The 17,654-nt window shown below is 37.1% G+C and overlaps 2 protein-coding genes and 1 long non-coding RNA gene across 12 annotated transcripts in view; 1 reads left to right on the top strand and 2 right to left on the bottom strand.

Moving 5' to 3' along the window:
* The window catches only part of LOC131688905 (protein PFC0760c-like), a 50,233-nt gene that overhangs the window by 16,935 nt on the left and 15,644 nt on the right, over positions 1 to 17,654 (bottom strand). The window lies entirely within an intron of this gene.
* LOC131688908 (uncharacterized) lies at positions 5,644 to 8,068 on the top strand. 2 transcript variants are annotated; one of them, XR_009305316.1, is made up of 3 exons: positions 5,644 to 5,981; positions 6,039 to 7,038; positions 7,112 to 8,068. It is a non-coding gene; the product is annotated as an uncharacterized LOC131688908 (long non-coding RNA). The 2 variants fall into 2 exon arrangements; XR_009305317.1 differs by having other exon boundaries at positions 7,094 to 8,068.
* LOC131688907 (gamma-aminobutyric acid receptor-associated protein-like) lies at positions 8,411 to 9,028 on the bottom strand. The gene has a single exon (XM_058973527.1). It carries the CDS (start codon positions 8,874 to 8,876, stop codon positions 8,520 to 8,522), a length of 357 nt encoding a protein of 118 aa, XP_058829510.1. The 5' UTR covers positions 8,877 to 9,028; the 3' UTR covers positions 8,411 to 8,519.

The raw sequence follows: 17,654 nt of genomic DNA, 5'->3' as shown, positions 1-17,654 counted from the left end.
TGGCCGCCTACGTAATGTACCCCGAAACAACGAAAGTGATACTTACATCATAGGACCGACGACAACGAAACTATTCTTCGTCAAACTGAACTGCAATATGACACTGCTCGGAACACTGCATTCGGTGAATATCTGAACCAAGTTCAACGCAGCCGTCGAAATAATCCTTCGACATTCTGGATGTTTATAAATAACAGAAAGCGTTCCGGGGGTATACCAGAAAAAGTCAATCTTCGAGACACTTCGCACTTGATGGCGTGCACAAGCTTTCTAGTTCTAGCTGTAGAGAAGTGTCAACAAGTGGATGCTTTATAATTTTGATTTCGCGAAAGCATTCAACAAGGTGTTCTGCAACATTGCTGTTTAGAAGCTGGAGTGACTAGGTTTTCCTGGATGGGTAACCAGATGGCTGCATTTTACTACTCACAACGATTCGCCTTTGTTAGAATTGGTACCACACGCTCAAGCGCTTTCAAAACGCCAACCGGTGTACCTCAGGGAAGTCACCGAGGGTCACTGATCTTTCTTTTATTCATAAACGATCTCTGCACCTGCATCAAGCCTGACAGACTACTGTATGCTGATGATCTGAAAATCTTTCGGTGGATTGCCTCAGTACTCGACTCCGCTGTGCTCCAAGATGATATAGATCAACGTCGATAAATGTACGGCGTTGCGAATATACCCTACAAGTCTGTATTATCGAGAGGGAGGATTCTATCCGTGACTTGACAGTGTTATTTGAGATAAAACTTCTATTTGCCGACCACATCACTGCAACAACGGCGAAGGCTTTTGCAACACTGGGTCTTCTAAAACGAAACGCTGTCGATTTTGTTGATTTCTACGCACTGAAATTTTCGTACTGCGCGCTGGTCTGGAGCAACTTGGAGTATGCTGTACAAGTATGGGCGCCATACAACGCCGTTCAAAGTAACCGGCTGGAGCGCGTTCAGAGAAGTTTTGTACGATTTGCTAGTAGAAAACTGCCTTGGAACGATTCTATTTGTCTTCCGCCCTATAATAATAGATGCATGTTGTTAGATTTGCCAACGCTGGAGTCTCGCCGCACTTTCTTGCAAAGAATGTTCGTTTTCGATATGTTGTCGAACAATATTGACTGTTCCGACATTCTCTCAAGGATTTTTTTGTTCCTCTTCGTGGTATAAGAGTTAATCGGTGACCTAGTAATCTTGAGTTTATCTTTGATAACATTAAATGTATTTTTATGGTACATACCAAAGACATAATAATAAATAAATACATGGTGAATCTACAAAGACCTACATAAAATATTTCCATGAGTAGGGAAATGGGAGTTCGGTAGAGAAATAATACCATAAGAGGACTAGTATAAAGTGATGGATCCATTTATTACAGTGTTTCAAATAAATCACCACTCCAAGGAGCTTGTTTCCAAAGGAGCGATGGAAACAAATCATTGTTATGCACGTTTTTGGGAGTGAGTAAAAAAAAAATCCAAGCAATCCAAGTGAGTTTTGACTATTACCACAATAGATCTAAATACTGGTCGCAGTGGTTCGTCTCCAACAAAAAAAAGTTTTGACTCATAGGTTTTCACTCCTGGTTTTGACACCTCCTGTTCCCTCCGGTTTGTGATTCTTGTTCTGTCGCCGCTTATAGAACGAATTTAATTTCAAACTTTGTTAACAGTTCTTCAAGATTTGTACGCTTAATTTCTCAATTGTCCCAACGACACGTATATATTGAAGCAAGTCCTTTGTTTTTAATTTAATTTTCTTTAACAAATATATTATTATACAATTATTACCGGGAAACATATCTCGAATCCGGTGAAAAAATATTTTTGCTCGAGTGAAAAAAACCTAGAAGTTCAAATGCCTAGTACAAGTATGCAAAGCAGGTGTGCTATTTATTACTGTGATAGCCGAGTATGCTAACCTGCGAGGTCTATCAAAAAAGAATGTTTCGCCACGAACTGTACAAAGGTTCTGTTTTGCTTTTGTGCTTCATAAAAATGAAAAATAAAAATATCAATTGAACTCAACATCGGCCTTTTAACCTGTATACTGTATTCACTTATAATCCAGTATACTGTATTCACTTCTTGGCGGATTTCACTCAGGAGCCAAAAAACCATGAGTGAGGAAATCATGGGTTTTATTTATTCGTTAAACTATGCTGATTTGAGTGATTTTTTTAATTATTAGTTTAATTATAATAATATGGCCAGGGACTGTACATTCCTATAAGCAATGTTCATGGTACCTGGATAAAGTCATTGTAATAAAATATTGCTTACTTGACCCGATACTTGAAACAAACAGGGTTATAAAGCTTCGGAGATTCATTGTCACTCGCTTAATTCGATATTTTGCATTTTTGCCAACAAGCAATGAAAGCTGAATAATCCTTTGATCCGAGAGAATAGTCTGAACAAGAACTGTTTAAGCCATTATCCAGCTAAATTGTTTGTTCGGTAGTTATTATATAAAAGTTGAATTTGCGTTTCATCAGAATTCGACACTAACTTAGTCTCAGGACCAGAATAGCACCGAATTGACGGTAGCTCCAAAAACCCGAAGGGAGCAAAATTGGTTTTCACCTAGATTTTTCTCGTTAAAGAGAAATACCCAAACATTTTCGTTGGATAATGGCTTCAACAGTTCTTGTTCAGCTTATTCTCTCTTATCAAAGGCTTGTTTGGCTTTGGTTGTTTGCTGGGTATAGTATAGTGCATTTAGTATTCGTTTGCTCATTTAGTATTATTCAATAGTATTTTTAAAAAGAAACTTGTGGCTAGACCAACTATGGAAGTTTTGTTTTTCCTTTAGAATTTTATTGATTATAAATACATCCAATATTCAGTAAATTTTACTTGTATTTAAGTGTAAAACTTTTGGTTAAAAAAATGAAGTGAATTTCTTCTGTCCGTCGACCGGCAAATTGAAAATTGTTTCTTGTTTCAGCATTATACGTTTCATTAGAAACGCACCTGTCATACATTATGATGATACGAATCAAATTGGCGCGTTTCTTAGTAAATTCAAATAAAATAAGAAAAATATGTATTATCCAGGCTTGATATATACGTGTTGAAATAGTAATTATATTTTTTGCATAAAAATAACAAAAAAGGTATTAATGTTTGAGGTTTGCGTATGTTTTGTTTACAAACGAAATTATACACTAAGTAGCACTTCAGTTTTCGAAAGCATCATTAGTCCCACAAAAAAGCATTGCGGGCCGATTACCGCACCGATTTTTCCTGTGACGAAAAATAATCGACATCTCGTTTGAAAAAGCACGGACAAATTTCTAAATGTGTCATTGGAAAAGCGCCTTTCGAGTATTTTGGTGCGATTATTCAAATCAGAGTGTTCGTATTAAATCCTAAAACTGTATATTACTTAGGTTTAGTGTGCTAAAATTTAATTAAATCAAAAGATACCAATTTTTTGAGTTCTCATATGTTTAATTATAATCAATTTTGTCCACACAATTGCATTAAATTTTTAACCCATTCATGCCCATGTTGTTTGTGGACAAAAACATTTTTAAATAGCTATAATTTTTGATTGAGGCAAGTTTTGCTCACAAAAATAAGTAAGGCTTATAAATGGTACTTTTGCCTTTCATTTGAGTACTAACAGTTACAAGGATCGGCTCTAGAACTGAAGTTATTGCAGTTAGTCTGATTGGATTCCAATGAAGCTGCCAGGGACAGTTTAAGTTGACGACAAAAAATGAATTTTTCATATATCTTCGTTATGCTGCAATATTATTGAAAACTGATAAGACTTATCAATTTAGAGTGCCTTTGGCTACGTTTTCCACGCAAGTGACTATTGTAAATATTCTAGGAGAATTGTATTGAGCATTGGAAGGTAAAACTTGAGCAGCTTCTAGCAATGCGAGGGAAGCGCCTATCTTTATGAAAAATAACCTTTCGTGTTTCTTGGTCTCACCTACTAGTTTGAAAACTAGTTTTGAAATCCTACATGCAATAGAAAATAGTTGGGCATGAAAAGGTTAACTCTGCGTTTGATCCCATAAGATAACATAACTCGCCGAATTTAGTTGCGACTAACTGTGTCTAGGGTTACCAAATGGGCTAAGAGCAAAATAAGGACACGCCGAATGTCGATCGCCCCAAACTACCCTCCCCCTTTCAGTATCAGTAGATTATATCCTAACGAAAATGAATGAACAAACGAGTAGTTAATTTTGAAAAACAATCGATTTATTATCGCCTTTAACTATGATTTAATATAATAAAAGAATCAATGTTCGTTTTCTTGCACATATTTTTCAGTACCTACTGCTAATTTTCTCCACATTATGTGTTTGAAACAACGCGTTACTTCCTAAATCCTGCATATTTGTTCACATTGATCGATTGAAATCGTTGGTTGGGGCTCGATTGGAACTTTTTGTTTCTGTCTTCGCGCATCTCATTAAAAGACATTTTTAACTACTAGAGGGAGCAAAGCGCTACTGTCTCCATACATTCATGGACTGAAACATGGGGTCTCGCTCTAGCATATTGTATCCCATTACTTTGACAGGTGTATACCCGGGGCAATGTGTCAAACTAATGGGCCTAGCACATGTAAGAGCGAGATGATAAATTTTCAGTGTTAACAGCGACATGCGACCTCTAGTAGTTATAATTTCTTTTATCTCAATATGTTTGTTATCTCTGGCCTAGACAAAGTTTCAATAGTTTATCGCTCGCCGGCGTCTATTTAAATCAGCCTAGTCGCCTTTTCGTTCACTGGGTATATACGCCTCTCCAGTAAATCCAGCCCATCCAGCCAGAATACGTGCCAGAGTTCTGGCTGGCTTCTGTCGGAATTTTGGTTTATCCGCCGCAGTGAAAAACACTAACTCAAACATGAGTAAAATTTGTTAACCCTTAAAGGCGCAAATCATTTTTTTTAGAATTTTGTGAAAATCGTCTAACAGCTATATCACGTTAATACAATAATTTTTAGACGATTTTCAGTATGTTGTTTTAAAACAACATTGCGCATTTAAGGGTTAAATTGGTCAATATCAACATTGTAAAAGTAACCATATTCATTGACAAAAAAACTCGTTGGAAAGAAGTGAAGAATGAAAATGATTAAATAGTTTAATTCTCTCGTAACAAATTTGATCTGAAAGATTTCAAATATGCCTAACACGGTTTGAGACTAAAATAAGGACATTTGAAGTAAAATAAGGACGCTTTTCGAAGTCGTCGAAAATAAGGACATGTCCTTTAAAATAAGGGCGGTTGGTAACCCTAACTGTGTCTCCTTTGCGAAACCCCGGACAGTGCACTGATCGCTACAAAATTAAGACATGTTTTGGACAGTCGTAATATGTGTGCAGATGCCTTGCGATGCATTTTTAAAAATCAAATAAATTGAATGCAATTACTTTCCATCAAAATAGAAAATTGGAATGTATTTTACGTTGTGTGTAAGACGTCAAAGCTCTGCAGGAAACTAGAAATAAAAAAAAATACTTTTTTTTAAATTTGATGCAAATTCGATACAGTGGTCTGCCCCTAATTCGCAATGCAATTGTCAATCACATCAAGCTGTCAATATGTTCAGCTTGAGTTTGTTCCTACCCGTGACTGGATAAATCTATGGTAGAGTGCAGCGTCGATTTAGGTAGACTGGTTCCAAATAGAATCAGGTAGGTTTTGTGGTTTGTTTGTGTTTATGCAGGCATGAAACGAAAATTCAACGGTATGTGTGAGTCGTGTTTTACGTTTACACCGGATGTTACTGGATGTGTTTTGCTGTCTTGTTCAATCAATGTTGTTGAAACAATGTTACATCAGGCATTAGGAAAAATAAAATAAATAAATGTAATAAAGTGACTGGGGTTTTGTGGCCAACAGGAACGACATTGTCGGTTCGGTATAGCTCTGAATAAAAAGCGGCATTTATGGGTCTGATGATTATGTATGCTAACCAAAAGTTACCTGCAAATTATTGATGGTTAACTATAGTTCATTCAAATATATAATGAAACTTTATGAGCTCTTTCGATTTCAGAATCGGTTGTTGAATTTAATCTGATATCTCGATAGCACCAGACAGATTGCTGAATCAATTTCCGGATGTTTTGATGTGGAACGGTGCGGACACTTTTTGAAAAGATCCATACGTAATATTAAATAATTTTATTATACAGAAATTGGTATTTATCGTTATAAAAATAGTATAATAGCTATTTTAGACGCTTTATCAGAATATCGGTTTTGAACAGAGTTACAAATAATCGAAGCTCTATTTTGACGGCTGAAAATGAACCTGATGCGACTCGCGGTGAATAGAAAAAATATTCATTCAAATATCCATGTTAATCATTCAGTTGAATATCGTACAATATATTCATTTCACTAATTATCAAGGAAAATGTTTTCAAATGCCGGTAAAGCATATGAAACAACAATCATCATCGCTAACATTGTACCAGGGCCTACTTTGATGCGTTTGATTCGTTGCTGAACGGTCGCTTCATGTAATAATCGGAGACGAATGAAAATCTGCATGGATGAATGGGCGGTTTGTTCGTTTGACGTTTTCAGCTGCGTCACTGAATATTGAAAATAAATGTGGCTGAATATGATCAATTTTCATTCAATGAATTTGAATATCTTTAACTCTGGTTTTGAAATTAAAAATCGATATAAATACCAATAAAACGGTATATCTGGCGACGCTGCACATGAGAATAACACCATCAGTAACCTTTCACCAACACATCCAATCATGCGGTATAGAACCGGCATTTAAACAGACAGAAAAATATCAACGATAATTTGGCAATAAAATGCATGTTTTACAGAAAGAACCAAAGCATTCCTGACAGTACTTTCAAACAAGATGGATCTCAACATTTTACCGCCGGAATTGATGTGGAATGTCTTGAAACTGGATGCTGTTTAGTACGGCCGAATCGTTACGAGATGTAAACATTGGAAAGTCAGCTGGCTGGAACAGCTGGAAACCAAAGAGCAGTTCGGACATATGTTCGATGTGATGATGAGGAGTAAGTGGAATTATACAAATTGGGATTTTTTCCAACATAAATTTTGAGCGACCAGTTCTTTTCTTATGTTTAGGGTGCAGATGTGTCGCGTTTCTAGCGAGAGCCAACCTTTCACCATAATTTGAAGCGAGGTGAATTGTGGAAAAATTTAGAACTGCTAGCGGGTTTGGAGGAGCTTGTTATTTCAGGAGGAATTTACTATGACGATTTGAATCAAGATTCACACATTTGGGAGCTGAACCTTCTGTAAAAACTGACGCTAGATCTCCCAGACGTCGCCACAACTCAATTCTTTAGCCAGCAACTTAAGTGCAAGTAGGGTTTCAAAACCACTTTTCCTTGAAAAAGGTTGGGTCAAGAAACACGAAAAGCCTATTTTCATAAAGATAGGTGCTTCCATGGCAGTGCTAGAAGCTGGTAAATTTTTACCTTTTACCTTCAATACAATTCTCCTAGTATAATTACAATAGTCCAATTACGTGGAAAACGTAGCCAACGACACACAGAGGAGTAACTAGAACAAATTCCTGGCCAATAACCAAAATATTTTTTTTCGATTTTCTCCGTTATACATATTACGTTATACGTTTACATACCTAAAAACCTGTTGAATAACGTGGCAAAATTAGGAGTATAAAAAAAAAATTAAGATTTTTTGCATGGATGAAAAATAGTGATATATTAAGTGATGATGACTGCATTAAGTATGACAATAGTATTACAAATGTATTTGAACACAGCCATTTGTATAACTTTAGGTTAAAACCGACTGAAAATAGTAGTGTTGCTGTGCATTGCACCAACTTTAAAGTTTACTTTTTTTTAAACATTTCATTCCAAACTTGAATGAATAAAAAGGTTACATTATACGGCGAGATCCGCCAAAGTTGCTGTAGAAGTATTACGAAACCAGATTCCAGCTATCCGAAAAACATTCGAACTCTTCCGATCTTGTCCGATCTACAAATTCCAAGCGATTTGAAAATATTGAAATTTTTAGTAATTTAGTAAGAGTATCGTGAAGACGAACTGCCATTAACGTTAGTGGCAAAGACTCAAATTTACTACTGGAATGCTGAATTTCCGACAGACGTTTTTTGTGTGGTTATATTGATAATGTGATTGTATGTTTTCATATAATTTGGTTGATTTTCGTTGGGTCTATGACTAATGTGTTTTAGCATTGATTGATATCTTGTAGTGATGTAGATAGCGATAGGTTATGCTTCAAGTAATTTCAAAAATTATTCTTATTTATAGAAGATAATTTATTACTAAACCACAATTTGTATAGTTAATACTAAAACTTATATTCCAATTATATAAGCTGGAAAAAGGTTTCACTAATTTTTTGTCACTTATTGGCATGAAGTTAAAGGATGAATAATACTTTTATTTGGATACTACGTCATTTTCGCACCATTATTACAAGACTTGTAAAACAATCAGAGTTCACTTTGTAAACTGCTTTTTCCCGATTTCTACTGCCGCCCATATACGTTCTCATCCGAATATGCGATATACAAGAAATGATCCTCTTCGTGATGCTCCTCATACAGCGAGCCCATGGTGGCCGATGTTGTTGGAATAATTTTGTTTACAAAAAAGAACAAACCATCCTCCGGTCTCAGGTTGATTCGCTTACGAATCAGGAAGTAAAACTGTCCCACCGTTAAATCCGATGGAACAAGATACTTTTTCTTGTCTAAATCACCGATCCGTGCCTTGGGCGCTTTTTCGACGATGATGGGCACACGCTCCGGATACTTGCGACGTATTTCATCTCCTTCCTGTTTGCGCTTCAGGAATGCGTGCTGCTCTTTGAATGCGCGTTTCATTGTTCATCGGTTTGGAATGGTTTTTGACAAAATACTATATTTTCTTGAAAAAATCTGTGGCCGCGATATTCTGAACACTGAACTGGTTTACGTACTGCGTCTTTTGTATTATTCGCATTAACACTGATACGACGTAGCTCACAAATATTTATCAAATTACTGTCTAATGGTATTGTACTATCAAATGCTCTATATTTTTATCAATCGCCGTATCAGTATTCTAACACTTGAGCGCATTTTTGAATGTAAATAATGGATTGATTATTATTAGGCTGTTCATTCTTAAAATCAACATTCACGATTCGTATTGATATATTTTGATTCGCGATTCACAATTCTATGAAAAGGAATCGATGTGTGAACTCTTACGTCCCCAACTCCCATTTCATTGAAAATGTTAATCAAAATAATGGTTCTCAACCGCGTTCCAACCAAATTTGATGCGGTTTTTTGGAAACGATCACAAAATTTGCCCAGTTTTAGAAACCGAGGCCACCTTTCTGGAACTGATCGTAGTTCCGGATATATTGTTGGGAGTACTGGGGTTACCCCCCTTTCCAAAAAGCAACAAGCTTGCATAGCGGGCTTCAAACCAGTCTTGCAACGCACAAAACGTTATGAATTTGTAAAACAAACGCATTGACCAACATTCGGAGGGTTTTTGGTCGAATTAACCACATCCCGGGGTATTCCGGGAACCTGGTTCCTCCGGCTAAGAAGACAATTTTCGACTGATTATAAAACCCGTCTTACGGGGTGTCAAACTTTATAATTTTGCAAAACAAGTGCACTGGAGACCATTTTGAGAGTTTTTGGTCAAATTTGACACACCCGGGGATCTTCCAGAAACCTGGTTCCTCCGGTAAAATGAAACGATTTTCGACTGTTGCAAAATCTGTCTTGCGGCACTTCAAACCTCATGATTTTACAAAATAAGCACGCTGAAAGACATTTTGAGAGCATTTGGACGAAATAGCCACACTGCGGGGTATTTCGGGTACCGGGTTCCTCTAGCAAAGTGGACACTTTTGAACTCTTTTGAAACCCTGTCTTGCGGCATATCAAACCGCACGAATTTTCGAAACAAGTACGCTAAAAGGCATTTTGAGGGTTTTTGGTCTAATTGGGGCATTCCGAAAACCTGATCCCTCCGGCAAAGAGGACAATTTTCGACTGGTTGCAAAACTCGTCTTGCAGAACGTCAAATTTCATGATTTTGCTAAGCAAGTTCACTGAAGTACATTTTGGAGGTTTTGGTCTAATTGACCACACCTTGAAGTATACCGGGAACCTAGATCCTCCGGCAAAGAGGACAATTTTCGACCAGTTATAAAACCTGACTAGCAAAACAAGTACACTGCAGGTCATTTTGAGTTATTGGGCGAATTGGTGTGTCAAACTTAATAATTTGGTGCAACCAGTGAACTGGAGAACATTTCAGGGTTTTTGGTCAAATTGGACACACCCTGGGATATTCCAGAAATCTGGTCTCTCCGGCAAAGAGGACAATTTTCGAATAAGTTTTAAAACTTGTAATGCGATATGTCAAATTTCAAGATTTTACAAAACAAGTACACTGCACAACATTTACAGAGTTTTTTTGCTAATTGGCCACAACCAGGGATATTCCGACAATCTAGTTCCTCCAGTATAGAGGACACTTTTCAACCCGTTATAAAACCCGTTTTGCGACATGTCCAACTTCACGTTTTTCCAAATGCAATGGTCTACTTTCATGTTGTTTGACACGCGACACAAACACAACGGACCGAGAATACTTTTCTTTTCAGGAAGAACCAAATTCAGGTGAAAATTTGGAAAGGCCGGTGTGTAATGTGGGATATCGTGCACTCTTCACCCCGTGCATATAGAAATGCGATAGGTTCATGTACACAGTTAACAGTTTGGATTCATTGCAACACTGTAGGGCACGACGTTTGTGAGCTGTGTTGGGATAAATTAATTCATTTTTCTGCTTGTGTGTGGGTTGGGTTGTTTCGGGTGATACAGGTAGGATTATGAGCCTATTGACATACACAGTTTTCATATCTCGAATATACGTGATGCGTTTTATTGTTATCAGATGCTTTAGTACATGCTTCTGTAGGTCTTTCTAAAGCACGGTCGGACTGAACTGAATTTGCGTTTTTAGTTTGTTTCAAAAAGTTACAAAGCTAATCTATGGCGATCCTTTCTAGTCAACCCAAAAGTAATGCCATCTGACCAGGATAAATCAATGATTGGTTTTTATTGATATGGAAGGTTTGCAATCATTAGTGGTTTATATTAATCAAATTCCTTAGGGTATACTCAGCAAACGTAAGGTTTAATATGGGAGTTCAAAATTGGAATTTGACCGGAAATAGTCACATCGCCAGCAGGGGGTTTTGATTTAATATTACAAAACAGTTTTGTTTCGAGCTTTCAAAGTTGTGTACGCTGCCGTTCCCTCTGTTTCTTCTTTTGAGAAAGGTTCAGAACTTCGTTTTGAATATATTAAGAATATTCAGCACTTACACTCCGGATCGATAGTTTGGAGAAAATAATTTTGAGTCCAGTAACGACCTAAGGACATGCGTTCTGGTGTGGTTCTAATACATAATACTGAACATTTCAAAAGTTGAACTTACTCTCCTCAGCAGCAGCTTAAGTGGGTGTTCTTTTAAGCGTCTGGTGTAAAGTGCTCAAACCGATATATATTTTGTTTTATGATTTTGAAGGCAAGGCAATAATGGATCTTTTGTGTAATGTTTAGATCTGTGAATATTCATTGTGCACTAAAAAAAATTCAGTCACGCAGAGCCACACATAGTGCGTTCCAAGAATAGACATCCAAACATTTCCACGTCGAGGAACGCCGCGTCGAACAGGATAACTCTTAATAAAATTGTCTGACACAGGAAATTCAATAAGATTTATGAAGCTTAGACTTAAACGATCAATTTCTATTAATCGTACACTTCCTTCATCATCCGTTCCTTGCGAGCAAGACTACAATTTGACGCCATATACACTGGTAGCCTTCGACAAGGTCAACTACCAGATAACTTTTTCTGGCTTGGATTCGGCGGCTCTTTTTTGAATTGGTTTCACTCCTATCTATCTGGACGAGAAATGGTTACAAAAATTGGAGACTGCATGACCTCTCCATTTGCTGCCTGCTCTTGGGTTCCTCAGGGTAGTCATCTTGGACCTTTTATATTCTTGCTCTACCTCAAAGACTTGAATCTCTCGATAAAATGTATGAAATTATCATTTGCTAACGACTTTAAACCATTCCACCTTATTAAAACATCAATCCACGCGGAAACGCCATCCGATTCAGTTTAACTACCATCTCTTCGACTCGAGTATTCCAAGACACTCTAACGTCAAGGATCTCGTTCAAACCACATACATCATCCATTGTGGATAAGGCTTCAAGACAGCTTGGGTTCATCTTCCGAATAGCGAAAAACTTTAAGGACGTATACTGTTTAAAATCTCTCTATTGTGCGCTGGTTCGCTCAACACTGGAATTTTGTTCTGCTGTTTGGAACCCTTACTACCAGAACGGTGTCGACAGAATCGAGGCCGTCCAACGCCGGTTCATACGCTTTGCACTCCGACATCTTCCTTGGCAACACAGATGTCAGCTGCCGAGCTACGAAAACCGTTGTCAGTTAATACAGCTCGATACTCTAAGCATCCGGAGGGACTGCTCTCGAGCCCTGTTCGTCTCGGACTTACTGTCTGACAGGGTGGATTGCTCTACAATCCTCGGACGCCTCGATCTTCAAGCTCGCGTTCGAGCTCTGCGCAATAACTCTCTTCTGCGAGTCCCATTCAGGAGAACTAACTATGGGCGCCAGAGCGCTGTTACCGGACTCCAGCGTGTGTTTAACAGTGTGGCGACGGCGTTTGACTTCAACCTGACAAGGAATTCGATAAAAACTAAAATAATTCGTATTCTGAAATGTAATTAGTTTAAGTAACCACCATTGGGGCCAAGGGGTCTGTTGGTGACGGTACAACAAATAAACAAACAAATAAACCGATACTTAAATTTTGCAGTGTCAGTTAGATATTTTCATAAATTGGTGTCATATCAACAGGATGCAACTGAATGCTGCTAAATGCTCAGTCATCTCCTTCATACGCAAACATTCCATGATCAAATTCGACTACAACATTTCTCAGAGTGTTCCTCAACATGAATCGTCCGTGAACGATTTGGGATTTCTGCTAGATTCAAAACTGAAGTTTAAAGAACACATAGAAACACCATATCCAAAACTTCCAAACTTTTAGAATTTAATTTTCGTGCTACAAGAAAATTCGTTGATGTACACTGCGTAAAAGCGTTATATTGTGGTTTGGTTCATTCTACGCTTGAATATGCAGCTGTTGTTTAGGCACCAGAACGATATTCAACGCATCGAAACTGTCCAACGTAAATTTGTCCGATTCGCACTTCGGCGATTTCCATGGAGAGACCCTCTAAATCTCCCGTCCTACCCTAAGCGCTGCAAGCTCATCGATCTCCTATCCGTTCGGCGGGATGTTTCCAAAGCAACTTTTATCGCCGACCTTCTTCAATCACGAATCGACTGCCCTGATCTTCTACAGTTATTGGGTTTCGATATCCGACGTCGTAGACTTCGATCCCATCAATTCTTTCGTCTTCCTATTGTCAGAACCAATTATGGCCTTAATGAGCCATTCGCCAGTATGTGCTATGTCCCTATTTTAGTTATACAGTAGCAAAATTATTGTGTTAGTGTTAGTTGTAGAAATAAGCTGTGTAATGTATCATTTTGATGATTGTAATCTGTTGGTACAAACGTTGAGGAGGTTTTATGCCTGCTAGAGAAAGGGTTTGAATGAAGCCTAGTTCCAGGGGGCTTTTCCCTGCTCCAAATAAAACAATAAAAACAATTTTTTAAGATGAAATTTCGAAAGCGTTACTCGCAGAACACGGATCACAACAGCAAACGAACAAACAAGCATCGCGCTGAGCCATACATTGAGAAAATTCTCCTAGTAATATAAGTCTGTTTATTGAAGATTTCTCGCATAGTATAGGATAAGAGTGAAGACCGTATATCTAGAACACCGGAAACTCTGCCCAGAGCAACAGAAACACCTCTTTCGGGTAAAGGTGGTATTTTCTATATCTACTTTTATATTGAGCTTCCTATTTTCGTACAATGGAAATTCTTCTCAAAATTATGACAGCAGACTTTGACACCTTTCTCACAGGTTGTGTGAACCTTTGGAAACCAAAGTGTGATTAGAGTACAAGAAAATCCTTGTACATAGCTATATCGTTCGATGAACACAAGTTCTCCGAATTTTCCAAAACAAACTTGAACTTAAATCTCATAGAATCATTCCTCTACTAATTCTGAAACGGTCGACCAAGATCCTTAAATGACTAAATATCTAGTCGGGTTTGTTCAAATATAAAGGTTTAAATTTAAGCCAAATGTATCTTACAAGATGTGGATGGAAAAGGGGGATTATTCAAGATTACATCAGCCATCCCTCAGAACGAGAGAAGAAATGAAAAAGAAGAAACGAATGGATTCTGACAGAAGAAAACTGTTCCTTTGTAAAGAGCACCAATTTCATACAAATTGTATCTATTCCTCTCTGGTTGGTTGCAAATGAAAGAGAAAAGTCCATTCTATCATACACTGAAGTTTTAGAGATGCCGATTTTTTTCGATTAAACTTGTTCTACCAAACACACAGTGTAGACTTGTAGTTACTCGATGAACCAAAAAAAAAAAAAAATAGAAAAAAGTTTTCTTCAAAATAATGGGGGAGAAAAATTTTGTTTTTCAGTTTTCTGTGGTTCATCGACAGGTTACACATATTGCGCATTCTCATAAAAAATCACTTTGATTTGTTGATTAGTTTTTGAGTTATCTTGTTCGCCAATTTTAAATACGCGGTTTCGAGTAAAACGCTACTAAAGGGTGTCCCACATTAAATTACATCAAAGAAAAAACCGATGTAGAAAATGACGCATTGCACGGTGTTCCTAAAACCGTTATTAACAAAAAATGACCATAAATTTGTCATACGGCATTCGAAAGATACAGTATCCAAGCATCTTCTCTTCTGAATTTCAAAATGATCCATCGAGAGATTCGAGAGAAATTGCAATTTGAAGTTTTATGACACGTTTCATAAGGCTACCAGCAAACACCCACGGGTTTGGTCCTATCTCTATAAACCAAACATATTTGTCTACTTATTTAGGTCATGGCATTTGAAAGATATAGTAATCAAGTATATCCCCTGCAAGTTTGAAAATATTTCATTGACGGAATCGAAATTTATAACGGTTCGGATGTGGTATGCGGTCATAGATGGGTTTTCCACCAGACTTCAAGCGTGAATCCATGTTTGTCCATTGACTATTTAGATCGTTTATACGTGTCGCGGTTTTTAAAGGAAAACCTTATCATTTAATTACATAAATATAATAGACCAAAAGTGTTATTCATATGGTGCACTGAAAAATATGAAAATAGGGTTGCCTACCAAATGTTAAATATAATGTGTAAATTTAAAAAAAAATGGATAAAAGTTGGAATGTTTAGGTTTATTAATGTACATCTACCCTACATAGTATTTTTGTCGCCGTCAGTTTTTCGAAAATTTTTGCCGATAGATTGAAATTTGCGTGTATATAGCAAATACGCACAAGAAAAATAAGGCTGTTTAAAACAAAATAACTTCAGCGTGGCCACCGAGATTTCGGGAGACTATTCTAGATGTTCAATACTAACAATTAACCCTTTCATACCCAACTTTTTCCTAGTGCATGTAGGGTTTCAAAACTATTTTTTCTTGAAAACGGTGGGCTGAAGAAACTCGAAAAAACTTTTTTCATAAAGGTAGGTGCTTCTCTTGCAGTGCTAGAAGCTGCGAAATTTTTACCTTCCAATGCTCACTACAATTCTCCTAGAATATTCACAATAGTCCAATGACTTGGAAAACGTAGCTAAAAATAGTCTTAATGGGTAAGTTTTATCCGTTTTCACTAATATTGCATCATAACGAAGTTATATAATAAATTCATTTTCCGTCGTCAACGTAAACTGTCCCTGGCAGCACTGCTCCATCGGAATTCAATCAGACTAATTGCAATAACTTCAGTTCTAGAGCTGATCCTTGTAACTGTTAATACTTAAATGAAAGCCAATAGTCACATTTATTAGCCTTACTTGTTTTTGTGAGCAAATCTTGCCTCAACCAAAAGTTATCGCTGTTTAAAAACGTTGTTGTCTACAAACAACATGGGCATGAATGGGTTAAGCGGATAAAAAAGAAATCGATTTTTTTGCCCACTACACCAGTCGCGCCCTTAAATTTAAAATGCATGTGATGTCATTTATCAAGTGTTATTAAATTATTTTTCTTCATTTTATCCAGTCTGAGTAGGTGGTCATATTTTTCACAAAGTTGCTAATAATAATCGATTAATGAAAGGCAGAATTGATTAATTGAACTAACCGATTAGTTTAAAAGTATAGCAGGAAGTATGGTGTTCTACTTGATTTTAGAATTTTTTTTATAGCAAATTGTAGCATATGGGAGCAGGAGAGGAAGCTATAACGTTACGTAGTTATTTTTGTAGTGAAGATTATTTAGTCTCCAGTCCTAACATGAGTCGATAGCTTTGATGAATTAAAATTCATTCACGAATTATATTGCACGCTCTTGTTTTGTAATTTGTAATTTGTAATTTGAAAATCGAACTCAAAATATTACACTTTTTATATTTCTATTATAGAGGTTTTCACCTTAGGGTTATTTACCTTTTTTTCAGGTTACAAAAATATCGAAAGAAAATTTTCTAATCCTACGTGCGGGATTGGGAATCGAACCCAGGTCAACTGCGTACAAGGCAATCTATTTATGAACTACGTTATGCTTGCTCCTAGAACATTATACTAAATTAGATGTGTTTATCTCGCTACATGAAGTACATTGATTGTCTGTATCTATTAACAGTCTATAGGTATGTAGTATACACTGTTTGGATTCGAACAACACCCAAGTAGCGCTAGAATGCCTCTGAACTTGCACTGAATCAAAGCGCACGTAATATAATCGTTTGTCTGCTTGAACGATTTATGTATTCTTTACTCCCCGAATAACGGCAAAAAGATAGAAATGGCGATAACTGCTGTAGAGTCTACAAGACGGTATATTTAGATCGTGCATAGGATTTGCAAGTAAAAATTATTGCGCTGGCGAAACGTTCAATTTAGTAGGTGTATTGTACAACTATCCAGTAACGTCTGGTTTTGTCTACCAATTTAAAGAAGGACTATACTTTGATTTAGAATAAAATTGTTGTAAGCTAAAAGATGAGCTCCCATCTGAATGAGACAATATAATCGTTCGAGCACTTCGTACTTATAACGGGATTATATCCGCAATAAAAACAAATGCAAAGTAATATCTAAATGTAGCCCGCCTAGCTTTCTATCAATGTCTCATTTTCACTGAAGAATGGATCGAGAACGAAAATAAATATTAGTAAAACATGACCACCCGAAAACCGATCCGCGAACGAGAAAAACAATAGAATCGGACTACGAGGACAGCGAAGCGGGCTTAGTTTAACTGGTCTATTTATAATAAGTATTTCATTTCTTTCGTGTCACTGCTGTTTTGCTGCCGTGGGAACTAAACCGGCAGGCGGACCTCATGGTTGGTGTTAACACATGAGTGGATTTTCCGAAACAATTCAAGCCGGTGGGCGATGGGCTAACAA

This window comes from Topomyia yanbarensis, chromosome 3 (genome assembly GCF_030247195.1).
Source record: "Topomyia yanbarensis strain Yona2022 chromosome 3, ASM3024719v1, whole genome shotgun sequence".
In the NCBI taxonomy this organism is placed as follows: domain Eukaryota; kingdom Metazoa; phylum Arthropoda; class Insecta; order Diptera; family Culicidae; genus Topomyia; species Topomyia yanbarensis.
Note: the sequence above shows the minus strand (reverse complement) of the source record. Positions and strands in the feature narration are given on the sequence as shown.